General features: G+C 42.6%; 1 protein-coding gene across 1 annotated transcript; it reads left to right on the plus strand.

Annotated features, from left to right (window-relative positions):
- Positions 1 to 723: 723 nt before the first annotated feature.
- Positions 724 to 15,100, plus strand: hoxb9a (homeobox B9a). The gene is made up of 2 exons (XM_037793599.1): positions 724 to 1,703; positions 11,766 to 15,100. The coding sequence occupies exons 1-2, from the start codon at positions 1,064 to 1,066 to the stop codon at positions 11,999 to 12,001; spliced, it is 876 nt and encodes a 291-aa protein (XP_037649527.1). The 5' UTR covers positions 724 to 1,063; the 3' UTR covers positions 12,002 to 15,100.
- Positions 15,101 to 15,610: the final 510 nt, after the last annotated feature.

Here is a 15,610-nt window from a genome sequence, read left to right on the forward strand (position 1 = left end):
TTTGCGCTGTAAAGACAAGGGGCATAACCACGCAGGGCCCGATTTAATGGCGCTCGTTAACAAAAATGACTGTTAATCTGCCAATAAAACAGAGTCAGGCGGCTCCACAGAAAAAACCTTCCGAGTACATTCAGAAAAAGTGGGTAAATAATTAAACACACCTAGGTGTGAGTTTTACTATCTATCTTGTCTGGGATAGAACATATCTGCGCCTTAAGTGTATAGGACTACCGGCGCTTATTCTAATGGTGTTTTAAATGCAGACTGTTGAGATTGATTGAAGTGATTGCTTACAATTCAGCAAGAGTGGATGCATGCGCTCACCGGTATAATGCGTCTCGTGCGCTTTCGCACTGGAAACGCACGCGCATCTGTTTTGATTAGGGTTGGGAAATAAATAAATAAATAAATAAATAAATAAACAAATACATAAAAATAATGGCACCACTTATTTGTCAGCCATTGTCTCGCGCTTTATGCATTTCATGCGTACTGTCCAGACTGTGCGTAATTTAACGGTTTGATATCATTCTAATTCTGTGACAGCAGCCATAGATACAGACTAGATATACGGACGGGCTGCTCTCATTTTGCATATTGCATATAAACAAGACAATTTATTTAGAAAGGGTGCAATCTATTAAAGAGAGGGAGAGAGAGAGAGAGCGAGAGAGAGAGAAAAAAAAGAGAGAGAGAGAGAGAGAGAGAGAGAGGCCAGCGTGCAGGATTGATTTACACTCCATTGACGCTTTATCAGGCTCGAAGAAAAAGTCCGGCCAATCAGTTTGAGCCTCGCGCACAGACCCGACAAACCCCCGCGCACAGTGCGAGGGTGTAGGCTGTAGCACTTTGTTTCGCTATAGTGAGCAAGTTGTTTGGAAGGAAGGGGGACGAGAGAGAGAGAGAGAGAGAGAGAGAGAGAGAGAGGAAGGGAGGGGGCGAGCAAGCAAAGAGAGACAGAAGAGAGAAAGAGAGAGAGAGGGAAAGAGAAAAATCTCCAAATGTCTCTCTTCTAGTTCTCCATTTAGTGAACTCGCGCGTGTTTCGCAGATAATGTCCGAGAATGTCCATTTCTGGGACTTTGAGCAACTATTACGTGGACTCCATCATAAGTCACGAGAGCGATGAACTCTCAACCCCGGCTCGCTTTCCCAGCGTCCAGTACTCCGGCTCGAGCTCCGCCGCTGCCGCCGCCGCCACGGGCGCGAGGCAGCCCGGCGGCGGCGCAGCGCACGCGGAGCATCCCCACCATCCCGACTCGTACCCGTCATGCAGCTTCCAGCCGAAGCCTCCGGTGTTCTCGTCTTCCTGGAGCCCGTTCAGCCCTCACCACGGCGCCAGTGGCCTCCCCACAGTCTACCACCCGTACATCCCCGCGCAGCACGTGCCCGCCGCGGACACAAGGTACCTCCGCTCGTGGCTGGACTGCGCGCCGCGCGGCTCCGAGTCCGTGCCGGGGCCGGTGCAGGGCCAGACTGGGCAGGTCAAGCTGGAGCCTCAGCTCGGACATCTCGGCGGGGACATCACACCCAAACTACTCGGCGGAGGACAGCTGCAGCACGAGACCACCACGTACATCCTGGAGTCGGCGTCCACGGCGGCGCGCGAGCTAATAAGCCACCCGGCAGCCATCCCGAGAGCAGGGTTCGACGAAAATAAGGACATTTGTGAAGGGAGCGAGGAAAAAGACAGCCTGGAACAAAGTAAGTTATTAGAGCAGGAAATAGCGCGCAAGAGAGGGAGAGGGAGAGAGAGAGAGCGAGAAAGAGAGAGAGAGAGGGATTGTAAATGCTTTTAATGCCGCCATAAAACAAGAACAAAGAGCCGGAGAGCCAAAGTGCCCCCACCTTCTGCTCTCTAACTTTACTGTGATATTTAGCCCGGATCATCCCGGTGTAACCAGCCGGCTCCAGCACTATAACAGCTTACCCGGGACAGCCCATGGAAAACAAAAAAAAAATAACTGTATTCTGTTACGTTACCTTAAACTAAAGCCTGTGTAGTTTACCATTGTGGCACATAATTCAGATAACCTGCAAGAAATGGGACAAAATATCAACTTTACAGTGTAATTAAAACTATTACAAAAACAAGAATCGGCCTAAATAAATAAATAACATAACATAACATCAAGAGTCTGGACAACAACTGAACATAAGGGGCTGTTGTATATTTAGTTATTTGCTTTAAGGTGATGTTTGTTATTGCATCCATGACAGTTTGAAAATAACTGTAAAGTAGTCCGGATGGTTAGTTTGGATCAGCTGGCAAAAAGCCCAATTAAACACGTGCAGCCGTATAGCTTTACATGCATGAGCTCTAATGACTATATATTTTTGTTGATTACAGAGGGTGTTTCTGAAAAAAACGTTTAAAGTGAAAGCGACATCATGCACCCCTCTAAATCAGAGGTCAACCTAGCTGAGAAAAATACTCACAGATTCTTTTGTTACTTTGTTCTAATCCGCTGCTCCTCCTCCTCACATCGATCAGTCTGATAGTAATTAGAGAGCGTTGCTGACTTTAGGAACATTGTTTTACGTTAGTAATTGCGCAGGGCATGCGCACTGCTGTCCTGTTTGGAAGGTGGTTGTTGCTTTAGATTTGTCTTTTTTTTTGTTTTACTGCAGGTGGATTGTATGTCTTGGGTCTCTAATTGTGTTGTTTTTTGCGCACATGGGCTTGTGCCTGCGCTCCATTAGGTTTTAAAGCTCCTCGTGTCTGTAACAAGCTCGGCCAAACTGTGAAAACTCCTCTGGAGTAAAGTTGTATAGAGCTGTATAGTCCTCTTCTTGCTCCTTTATCCTCCTGCTCACTGTGCACTAACCAAGAGTCAGTATGGAGTCATGAGCTCCAGAGCTTTACTGGCGCAACATTGGACAGGCTGGATTATCTTTTATAGGTTAACCAGTCGTATAAAGCGACGCTGTATTTCCAACATATAGTTAGTTATGCTTCTGGGAGGCCAGGCAGACACTCAGTTTTCTGCTCTGTTTTGAAATTCAAACTGTTCTCCATCATTTCCAACAGACAGACACGTGCGTAATTTCTTGAGGAGAGGAGCGCTGGCTCTTCATATTTCTGTTCAACACATCCCTATTTAATGTCACTATCCTTGTAAACATAATAATAATAAGGATAAAAGAGCGTATTGCTTCCGTCACCGACCCTTCAAACGTGTCTCATCTGAAAATATGTATGTCAGCCGTATATGGCCTGTGTTCTTCAAAAAATCATAAAAAATCATAGGCCGTCCATCATTGACACGAGCCGGAGAGCAGGCTAGATTAGTTCTAAATAGAGCGGAGGCCTCATCACTCAGACAGCGGCGCACCGCTTCACACCTGAGGGGGACATTCAGTCAGTCAGTCAGGACGAGCTCTCTCATAGCATGTGGACGTATGAGTGGAAGACAAAAGAATTCAACTTTTTCTCCACATGTTTTGCTCAAACATACAATAATTGCCTATTATTTTGTGAGTTTATGTCTGGGAATACTGTGGCCTTAATTTATTTTGTATTCATATAAAAAAAAAAAAAACTTAAAGTTCAAATTAAAGAAATGTTTTGCATCCTTCAGAGTTAACATATACCTTATACAGTGCATAACTGGATCATTTATTTTATCTGAAAGCAAATGCAGCTCATTGAATATTTACTTTAATAATTCATAATATTTCATACTTACTGTTTTGATGTTTGATGTTATTATAGGCTTGTCGGTCACACTCACATGTGAGTTGCTGTTTCATTCATGTGCTCACTAATAATAATGATAATATTTTACCTGTCATGGAATCGCAATCATGTTGATATAAAGCCGTGGAGGGCTCGGACAGTACAACACAGGGTTTGTTCTGTTTTTCTATCATCACTCGCACTAACAACAACATTGAATCCATCATTGTGCTGGCGGGCTCGGCTCACTGCGAAGCCATTTTCCAAAGCTGCTTGATTTACTTTTGGGTGGGACAGACAAAAAAAAAAAAACGCTCCCTGGAAAGATATTCATTTGTTTTTTTTATTATTTTATTTATTATATATTTCTTAACCTCGGCTGTGGATGTGAACGGGCGCTGTTTCCCCTCCTCTAATCCCGCCGGATAAATCTAGTCTGATCCATGCGTCTGAGCGCGTGGCCGTTTGATACGTGTATTGTGTGCGTGTGTGCATGGGAGAGAGAGAAGGGAGGCCTCCACCCCCGTATTGGCCTTTACAGAGGAAGAAATACAAATTACAAATACTACACACACTCACGCTTTATTACTACACACACACACACACACACACACACAGCCACCTTATTACAGCATGTGAGCATGCCATCCATCAGAGCAGTGAGCTGGTTAAGGACTGGATGGAGCCCAGCAGCCTCCAGTCTGAATTATTAGACTTTCCACCAGTAACACTCCCAGTCTGGCTTGCTGGTAGTGAAGGCTCGTCTGTTATAGATTCTAGCGTTCAAGCAGGCAACACTGAGAGGTTTCTCAATTAGGCAAAGTTTCTCTCTGCCAGCACTCTTGTTCTTTATGTTTTGGTGTGCAGTGTGTCAGTGTGGCAGGTAGTGGGAGCTGCACCAACCAAAAGGCTGTTTTCTATTGTTCACATGGCAGCCATTTTAAACACTATGGGTGCAAATGATGTTTCTCTATGCAGGCTAAACACAACTATACAGCCTTACTTTAGCTTCACTTACAAATTCAGTGGTTACTTATTTAGAAAGCAACGGCTGGAGAGAAACGCTTGTTGGTTAGTGCGGCCTCAGGCTAGTAAGCTGCTGATATAAACACACTCTTTGCACTTCTCTTATGCCTGACTATGAATTACCATCTTCGGTTGGAAATATCTGATTTGTGTTAGGTTACTATGTGTTACAATGGCAGAATGGAACCAGCCTTTCCCTGGAAAGTTGTCTCTTTTGATGTTACAACTGACCACATTGTTTTTCTGACGACACATCTGCAAAAGTGTATCAATATTAGTGCCCTCCTAGCTGTCTGGTTAGCTTTTGTGGCTGTTTTGTTCTGGGTTAAAAGGAATAGTTTGAGATCTTGGGCGGTATGCATGTTCACTTTGTTGCTGAGAGTTAGACGAGAAGATTGTTCCCACTCACATGTCAAGCCTGTTACAAAGACTGGAAACAGGGAACAGTTCGCAACTGTTCCTTTAGGCTATGCTAGATAAGCTTGTTAAGGGGTTCATTAAGTGCTTTGGTCTTGGCTTTGCTTGGATAAAGCGTGTAAAGTAAAACATATCATGGTCTACAAATGTTCCCTTTCACGCAAATACGTGCTGTGAAGTCAGCCATGCGACTAATATCTGTGAATTGAATGGATGACAAAATTACAGATCGAGAACAACATGGGATGACATGGGATGGCAAATAATAAGGTTGTGGCCCAAAATCCCATAATAACATGCTATTCAGTACGCTAAAGCAGTATGTGAGATTTTTTAGTATGTCTAAAGTGTTAATATGAAACCAAGAGTATGCAAATTGCACACGATTTCCAGTGAAATATTATGCAACGTGGACACATACGGTGGCATAAATATCTCACAATGCAATACAGTAGTGACGACAACGTTCATAATGGACGTTGACAGATGGCTATGTAATGCTTCAATTTCACTTTGCTAGGCATAACATATATCTTACTTTAATTCAGACTGTGATTCTCACAAAACGTTGTTTTGGTCACATGAAGTTGGCACGGGTTACCATGGTTACACGTCTCCAACCGGCAAGGAGGCTCTCAGGAAGTGACGATGTAAATCACTGCTCACTGTGTCCAAAAAGACACATGCTACTGTTTATTCACACAAAAGTATGTTGAACGATAGTACACATATCGGGTATGTAGTGCATAGTACGCTTTTCGTGTACTGAAAATGGAAGTTGTGTCATTGGGGCCTATGTTGGCACACGTTCACACTCATATTTTGTACTCTGTGTCCACTAGATGTGTTCACGGAAGTGGCCTGACAATGTAGAATTCAACGGGGGCCAAATTCCTCAGAGAGCTTTGACTTTATGAGCTGCTAAACGTTAAATCATGCAGAATTCTTGGAAATCCTCGCCATCATTGATAGTAAGGAATTTTGGACAACAGTTGGTGTTTCTGAACTTCTAAAGACACATACGTTGGTACATTTTGCCAAAAAGAGAAACATTCCCAACAGAATACAGTTTTTACCTACAATAACAATGTAAAGCTTGCCACTTCCAAACTTTTAAACTAGATGAGAACACTGTGAAGGCAGAACTCTAAGACCGCCAACGGAATAATGGGTCTATTATGTGGAAGTGGACTCTTTGAATCCAGTTCCCAGTATAGAAATCTGAGAAATGATTAGTGTCTGCATCTTGGCTCAAAACAGCAGGACAAATCTCGGCCGAGTTCCCCACCCCAGGTATTTAAAATGTCCGCTGTGTGAAAAACATCAGTGGAATCCTACCTTTCAAAACATCACATCCAGTCAAAGCCGGCATCCAGCTACAGATTCTCTTTGTGTTACTGGTGCTGGGCGGCCATCCAGAATAAACTACAAGATTACACTTCAGTCTTTGTGCTGCCGCTGCCGGGCAGTGCGAGAAAGTTATTACCCCCGAAGTTTATTAAGTTATAACGCCGGGTGAACAACCCCATTAATTGGCGTGTTGCTGTTGGTGGCTGGGTGAGATGGGGTGTAAAGGTTGGGGTGGGTGGGGGTATAAAATACGACTTGTGGAAATGTAATAATGTGCCTTTGGGATATATGAGAGGTCAATTTCTGGAACTATTAGGGTGAAATTGCTCAGGGAGGGAGAAAGAGGGAGAGAAAGAGACGGGATGTGATATTAGTCTTCAAGCCGTTTCAGTCACTGTTTCCATGCAAGCAGCATTCATCATGGTGCACACACACACACACAGGCGAAGACACACATTGGCCCACAATTGAACACATCGTGCCGCAGGGCCATGGGTTTACGGGATTATCAATCTTTTCGTCCATGTGCTTGTCCAAGTGACATCTAAGCCACGCATTGGATGTAGCCTAAAGAGAAAACTTCAAGGACTGTACAAGCTATACACACATAACCCTCCCACCCATATTCTTTCTTTCTATCCGTCATTATCCTTACTGTTGTCCCATCCCTTGGAAAAAAAAAAAAAATAGTCTATATATCGTCTACCATCACCACCGGCACCCCAACTCACCACCCTCCTCCACCGCTCCACCCCAGAACCGGTTTGTCATCCTGGGTGACAGCCACGGTCGCGGCACAGCTCCGAGTGTAATGGATGGTCCTGGAGGTGATTATACACCCGGGGAATGCAAAGCACCCACTTTACAGTGTGACAAAAGCAGCGCACCCCCCACCACCCCCCATCCAACCCTCCATCCTCTTCTCACCTCTTTACCAGGCATTATTTTGCTTTGAGATGAAATCGATCCTCTACATGCTGGCCATGTTGGAGGGAATTGATTCCAGAGGGTATTAAGGACATATTTAACTGATGATGGCCGCTAACTAACTTGGATGGTGGGAATAACACACGAATAGAGGTTGGGTGATGTCGTATACATCACTGGCAGCCATCTTGGCTTTGCAGTCTTGTTCCGAAACCCAAAGTCCATGAATCTAATATGCTGAATTACAACGCCAAACTAAAAAGAAATGCTTGTGAATGAATTCCAGGACTCTCACGCCCACATATCCTGCAAAAAAATACCTGATGGGAAGTCAAGGCCCTTTAAGTCAATACAGTACTACAATATTGTAATGTTAGCTAACAAGTCCAAAATATTAGATACATATTTGTATTCAACGTATCCTCATACAGAAGTTTGTATGATATGTTATGGACAGTTATTTTGTTAATTCTTTTAATGTGTTTTCTACATATGTCCAGCAACAGGAGTGATCAGTGCATCTGCACAAGCCCCTGTGGTGTTTAGGCAACAAAACTACTTGGTTAGGTTTAGGAAAAAATTTAGGTTTGGTTAAAATAAGTACGGAAACGGCGTTACGTGATAAAATGAGTCAATGTTTGGGTTAAAATAACTACAGAAGTGGTGTTACTTAAGTACGGAAGTTACGCGACAAATAGGTCAACGTTTGGCTTAAAATAACTACAGAAGTGGTGTTACTTAAATGCAGAAGTTACGTGACAAATAAGTCAACGTTTGGCTTAAAGTAACTACAGAAGTGGTATTACTTAAGTACTAAAGTTACGTGATAAATAAGTTTACGTTTGACTTAAAATAATTATAGAAGTGGTGTTACTTAAGTGCAGAAGTTACGTGACAAATAAGTCAATGTTTGGCTTAAAGTAACTACAGAAACGGTGTTACTTAAGTGTGTACATTACGTGAGAAATATGTCAACGTTTGTTCACATTTATGAAGAAAACCACAGCGCCACATAGTCTTGTTTTTGCTCAATCTTTTTAAAGTTGAAATTAGTTTGTGTTCTTATCTGTTTCATTTGATTATTTCAAATGGGGCTTCTTGTCTGAGTTATGTGCAGAGCTCTCTGTTCTATAAAAATGAAAACAAATGTCAAGTGATTACTGTTCTAGGAATTCTAGGAGATATGTGAGACTGGTGCATTGGTTCAGATTTGGCGAACAGTAGCTCATTGATCAGTTGATTAGATTTTGGTGATCTGGGATTTCCACTATGAAGGAACTGCTTTTGTTGTGATCATGATGTGTTCACATGGTAAATCAAACGTGGAAGACAGATAGGCAGATTAAGAAAGCTGATGCTTTGATGAATAACTGGTCAGGCTTGACATTTTTTAAATTTATAATACAAATTTAGGACACTGATTTATATTTCCAGCAAACTTTTGACCTTGTATTGATTCAGTGGGCCAATTATTTTGTGTGTCTTAACTATAAGGAAATTATTGAGGCCTCACCAGGAAAAGACAAAGTAAATGAATTACCAACTCATACCAAGTCAAAAAGTATGATAATATGTCACATTTATAAGTTTTTATAATCCAAATTATGGCAAAAAAAAGTAAAAACTTTGACATTTTAAGTCAAAATTATGAGAATGATGATTTAGTATTACAGTTTTCAGTTGTTATCTCAACATTACGACTGAAACAAGAAAAGTTCTTTGCTCACAACTGGGAGTCAAAAGAATCATTCTTATGAATGCCATATGTAAGTTTTGTGAATTGCCTTGGCTTGATAGCAAGTTTGACACAGTAGTAAAATATCACCCGTTAAATTTACAGGCGAAACCTCCACCCAACATAAGTTAGGAAAAAGACTGGCTCCTCAGGGAGGCACACACATGATTTTAAATCTTCCCGCTTGGCGTCAAAAGGCGCCGGAGCTCAGGCTTTCCCCAAGACTTGTGAGTGATAAGATCATCCCTTCTGCCATTTTAGGCCAGAGGACTGAGGCTGCATTTTACATATAGGGTTAGAAAATCTCTTTAGAACCCCTTGCCCTGCAGACCTGGTCCACTCCTGGCTGAAAGGATAAATCTCATGTTTTTTTTTTTTCAGTTTGACAGCAAAAATAAGAGCTTTTTGGCCCAAACTGATTTAGATGGAGCTTATACTCCCAAATTCAGCCTGACGGTTAGACTGCATGTGTGCTGTGTTTCATTCAGTCTGACCTGCACTGCCTCTGGAAGGCTTTAGTATAACAAAAACAGCCAATGATTCCACAAGTTTTTACCAATAAATCCAGAGTGCAATCCCCTCTTCGAGTCACATTTGGGTTGTGCACCAGACTTAGAATTGCACTGCTGACTGAGGTGGCGTCACTGATAAAAAAGCAATAAAGAAACAGCAGCTTTAAAGAAAATAGCTCCAGTGTGTCCTTGCTTCCTGTTTTGCACGCTGGCCCTCACTGCTGTTCACAATCACACATCTTTAAGCTTTTTCTAACACATTGCATTTAGCTGTTCAGATTCAAATTTAAGAAAGCCAGCGATACGATTTTTCTTTTAAAGACTCTAGCTATACTCTGTTTGTTGGCTTGGCTGTGGTGATTGAGTGGAGGAAGAGCCTGACCTAACCGCATGGGAATGATTGCTCATGGTTAAAGGTTTTATTTAGAAGATGTAAAAGTGGAAATGAATCAGAACCAGCTCTCAAAATGTTGCTGAACGTGTTTTGATAGTTGTTTAAAAACGTATAAACACATCTGCAGCCAGCGTTTGAAGGATGGGAAAGGGACAAAAATGAGAGAAGAGCTTCTATTTTTTGGTGGAGTTGTCTTTTTTACGAGTCTCCGTGCCGTGAGAGTGTCCACAAGCTGCGTCATAGTAGAGACGCCTCGGTGCTTTGCAGATAGCTTTCAGCCCTAAACCAGACCCATGCGTCCCAAAACAAGAAGTCCCTGCTAATTACATCGGTCTGAAAGCTATAAAGAGGGGTGGGGTGGTGGAGGAGTCAGGGTGGCCTGGCAAACAACAAGACAGAAACAGAGATGAAAAAAATTAAGGCAATAAATCATAACTTTCTCTCCGCCTCCACATTTATGCATCGCAACGTTGTTATTTACATCTCCAACACAGTTTCAACAATCTCAGCAGCTTGTCGCACGTAGTGATGTGGCACAATGTCATCAGCAATCCTTTATTTGATCACCTTTAATATCCTCATGTAAAGATAATCTGCTTTCTAATAGTTCATTTATGTATTTGAGAAAAAATGTTGTGCTGCATGGTCACTATAATAACGCGTTCAAACGGGGTTTGGTACAATCTATTGTGTGGAGATCATACAGAGTGTTTGCAAGCTCAGTGAAAGGCGAAGGATGCGCACAGGAAATATTTTTCCTCTAATCCCATCAGGGCCATAAATCTCCTGCCGTTTATTAATTTAGGAGCAATCAGAAGTGACGCAATGACAATGTGCTGAGCTACAATATGATCCTCATTCTCGCTCAAACCCCCAAAAAAGAAGTATTAGGCCTGTAGAACATCTTCCCTGGTATGTTTTTTTGTGTTTGCTGTCATCACGCGAGGGAAAATTTCGGCTCCCGTTTTTTTCTTTTTTTGTCACAAAATGTGATTGAGCAAGACATGATGCTGCCACCTGTCATCATTAGTATACACCTTCGTTATTAGGGGCGGCTTATTTATCCGCCGAAGGTCACCTTCAAACAGAAGCCTCCAGAAACAAGTCAGATATCTCCCTGATATGTAATTAATTGCGGCAGTGACTCATTGGCTAATCTAAAATCAGTAATTGCCTTTTTAATGATTTTATCTTAAATTTTGAATGAAATTGGTGCAATTTTTAAAAGGTCGGGATCAGTTCTCAAAGGTGGTTCCGTTAAGAAGCAGGCGTGGAATTGAGTTATTTAATACAATACAAATAAAACAAAATGAAATAAAATAAAATAAAGCAAAATGAAAATGAAATGAAATGAAATGAAATGAAATGAAATAAAATAAAATAAAATAAAATAAAATAAAATAAAATAAAATAAAATCACGCATGGAAGCTGCAGGCTGGATGGATCCGGCCGTCATGTCTTCTGCGTGGTGTCAAATAAAACAGCCGTGGGTCTACTTGTGTCAAATATGGCCCCTGTTGACACCATAAACCTAGTTTGCGCACCAAAGTGACAATTGCAGACAGGTGTTTTCGAGAAAAGCTTTTACGCACAAGGTTCTACAACTTTTACGCAATGTTCTCTAACCTCTCCAAAATCAAAGCTGGAGAGTATAGGCAGGTATATATTTATTTATTTTTATTTTATCATTAATTGCCTTCCTTTCTTTCTCTTCTCTTCCTCCAGCTGACCCCTCGGCCAACTGGCTGCACGCACGCTCCTCCAGGAAGAAGCGCTGCCCGTACACCAAATACCAGACGCTCGAGCTGGAGAAGGAGTTCCTGTTCAACATGTACCTCACGCGAGACCGGCGGCATGAGGTGGCGCGCGCGCTCAACCTGACGGAGCGGCAGGTGAAGATCTGGTTCCAGAACCGGAGGATGAAAATGAAGAAACAGAGCAAGGACCAACCCAAGGACTAGCGGGCGGGACTCTCACTTTTTTGCTGCGCGCACATGCACATTCAGACGCACATACACGCACGCACGCTCACACACACCACGTATCCGATGATAAAGTTCCCTATTTGTTATGTCCGGAACACAAAATGGCCTTCCCAATAACTACACACACACACACACAGACACACACACACCTGCTATTTCCAATTTGTTTTAACCTTCAGGCACTATACCACGTGAGCTTCAGTCCCATCATCACACCGATCTATAGAACTGATCAATGGCTTTATTGATCAGCAGAGGACGGCGCCGCGTTAACACTGAAGTCTTAGAAGCTCGGAGACGCTCTGGCTGATGTTGGAACTTTGGGATCATTTGAGTTTGCAGTCATGGAGGATGATGGGGAAAAAAAACACTCACAGACCAACAGCCATTCCTCCTGGACCTCCTCTCCTTTAAATGGCTCGGACTCTCTATAAAAACTGTTTGATGAACTGATAACTCTTGTTTGTCTTCATAGTTGTATACGCTATTATTTAGGCTTTGATGTTAGGCTGCATTATGAAAGGGAAGAAAGGGGGTTGGGGGGGGGCATACAGAGAGAGAGAAAAAAAGGTTTTTATTTTTTCTCAAGCACTACTCTTCCTTTTATTAGTTATTTATTGTTCCGTCGCTGACATCGGAGGCGCGCGGAGGTGCTGAAACGGGCGTTTCACATGGCCATTAATAAGCACGAGGAGCGGAGTGGGATGCACACACACACAAACACACACAAGGGGTGTTCATCCTTCTTTTTCTTCTCCTCCTCCTTTTTTCCCCCTGTTTCTCTCATTGCTGGCAGGATTTGATTAGAAAGCGCCTGATGGTCGGCGGTGATACAAGCGAGCAAGCCGCCGTTTGTTTCCCGGTTGTCGGCCTAAGTAATGAGCAGATACCGGAGTGGGAGGAGAAGGGTGGGAAGTGATGGGGTGCCGTGGGTGTTAACCCGACTCAGCAACCGGGGATCCGATTAGGCTGCTGTCGATATCGTGGATCCCTGCCCTTCAGCTTGCTCTCCAGATGCTTTATGCTGCTGCTGCTGCTGCTGCTGCGGAGTCGGCGGCGGCTCATCTGAGGCCTTTGTCGGCTATCAATAGTCGTCTCTTTCCCTTCATATGAGTTTATCTGAGAGGAGACGCAGCACAGAGCACCAGATTTTTGTAATTCCATCCATCCTTATTTAAATCTGGCCTCAAGCATCAGGACTCAGATTTTGACGATTAATGCCCCAGATAGTTTTGGTTGCTTCTTCTCAGATTCGGAGCCTTCATGCTTTCGCACCACAGCATTTAAACAACTGGCCAGTATACACTCTTAATTCTATCACTTTACCAGCTATTTGCGGTGAAGATGTAAAATAAAATCTTATTCTGGTGCGCACAAAGTCCGTTTATGTGCATGAAGCACTGCATGGTTCCAAAAATTGCATCTTTAATCTCTAAACTTCTCCGTCAACCATCCTCAAATCTTTATTCAGCGTGATTGCATTTGAAGAAATGATCAGCTCTATTTTTATACATACAGTAGGCTATATTGTGTATTATCTGCTATGCAAGGCGGGTCTCTCTCTCATTACAGGAAATATACGGATAGTAGTGTGCGCAACGGCGGGTTGCAAACGCAACTTGGGACTGAAGAATGAGCCCCCGATGCGCTCACATGTTTACTGACAATTTGTTTTTATTTATTTTCTTTTAATTTCTGGAAAATACCATTCCTAGAGGTTTCCTCGACACGTTTAACAGGACGCTTTAGATTTATTTCCCGCGTGAAATGCTTTTCCAACAGTGTTTACATTTTAATAGCTCGGGTTAGTATCTGGTAAGACTTCAGTTTATGCAGAATTGTATTGATCTGAAAGTTAAAATATGAAGAAGGCCGGCCCGCTACTATGGCGTTATTTCAAGTGTCGGCGTAGTTAAATGGCGTCCGATGGCAGTTTTATGGACGGATCATAAACAACACATTGGCTTTACAACGTTGTGTGTGTGTGTGAGAAAGAGAGGGAATGAGTGTGTGTGTGTGTGTGGTGTTGGACGTTGCGGTTTGCAGACCACAAAGGCTGCTTGTGCACCACCATTGTAAAAAAAAATAAAAAAAAAATAGACACATACATATAGTTTACGCGCACTTGCGTGCCTCCATAGTAATTTTCATTTGTAGTCGAAACGAACCGGTCTACAAGCAGCCTTTTTTTGCAAAGTCTTAAACAGAGAAGTGCTAGATTTTTTTCCTCGATAAGCATCAAATCCTCCATATTACGAGTACAAATGTTTACATGGTTTGCGCATGCCTCGAGTCACTCGTCATTCGAAGATTTCGTCGTTTAGCTCTTTGTGTGTAAATCTGTCGGAGGGGGGGGAATGCTTTCTGAAAATTTAAAACATAGAAGTTTCTCGATAGGAAATGTTTCTAATTTATTGTACATAAAGTGAGTAACCTCGTCTTTTTCTCATCGGAATGAGTTCTATATGCTGAATATTGTTTTGTCTGTAATATAGATGATTTCTTTTTCTTTCTTTTTGTGCGTCATGTTCTTTATAGATTCTGTTCTCCATGTTGTTGTGCCGACTGTCTGGATGATCTGATGTCAGTCTATGGTTTGTTTAATGGTGAACAGCGATGAGTTGGACTCTGCTGATGTAGTATTGGGACAGACAGGACGAAAAGTTTGGATTAAAATGCATCTATATAAATTATACTTTTTATTTTATTGACCCTTACTATGACTTTGTCCCGCTCCTGTCCCAGTATTTACTCTCCTGACTTGGAGGAACAAAGTTTCTGGAGTTTGTTTTTTTTGCTGCTGATAAATATGGGCAGAGCTCCACAAGACATTTTTACTTTCCCTCCGCTTTTCTTTTTTTTTTTTTTCAAATCTAAGCCATGTGGCCACAGTAAAGACATTATTAACGAGCAGGCCGAACTCCAGTCACTCTGATCCTCTCCTCCCTGTGAAATGTTCCAGTCCCTTTCTTGTATGTTTTCCTCTCTTCTGTGTTGTTGTTGTCCTTTTTTTTGTTGTGTGCTGATGGCACTGCTGATGCTGGATTCCTATTAAAGAAGAGACTTTACAGTATACGCCCCGTGCTTCGTGTCGTTGCTTCGCTGCTTCTAATTAAATAGAAGGTTGTCAGGGAGAAATGGGTGGTTGGGGGTAATTTGTGATTTACAACCGAAATTTGCATAATTTCCGTTATCTCCCTCTTCTTGCTGCTCTCTGGTGTGGATGAAGACTTCAGAGCTCAGCTTTAATTTCTTCTTTTCGTACTTCTCCATACTTACTGTGTGAGGACAGCAAGAGACAGAGATAGAGAGAGAGAGAGAGAGAGAGAGAGAGAGAGAGAGGGGCGGATGAGCCAGCATGTGTTTAAAATATGTGTCTCTTCGAGTTGCACACTGGAGCTTAAAGGAGAGGGGCGTCTGTTTGGCTACAACACCAAAAGACTGTCATAAACTCATAAACACCCCCCCCACCCACACACACACACACACACACAAACACACACACACACACAGATGATGAGTGCATTCATTAAAAGCGTCGTCATCCGTCCATTAGGAGCTTGTGAAGCCGCTGCGGTTCCTGTG

This window comes from Sebastes umbrosus, chromosome 14 (genome assembly GCF_015220745.1).
Source record: "Sebastes umbrosus isolate fSebUmb1 chromosome 14, fSebUmb1.pri, whole genome shotgun sequence".
In the NCBI taxonomy this organism is placed as follows: domain Eukaryota; kingdom Metazoa; phylum Chordata; class Actinopteri; order Perciformes; family Sebastidae; genus Sebastes; species Sebastes umbrosus.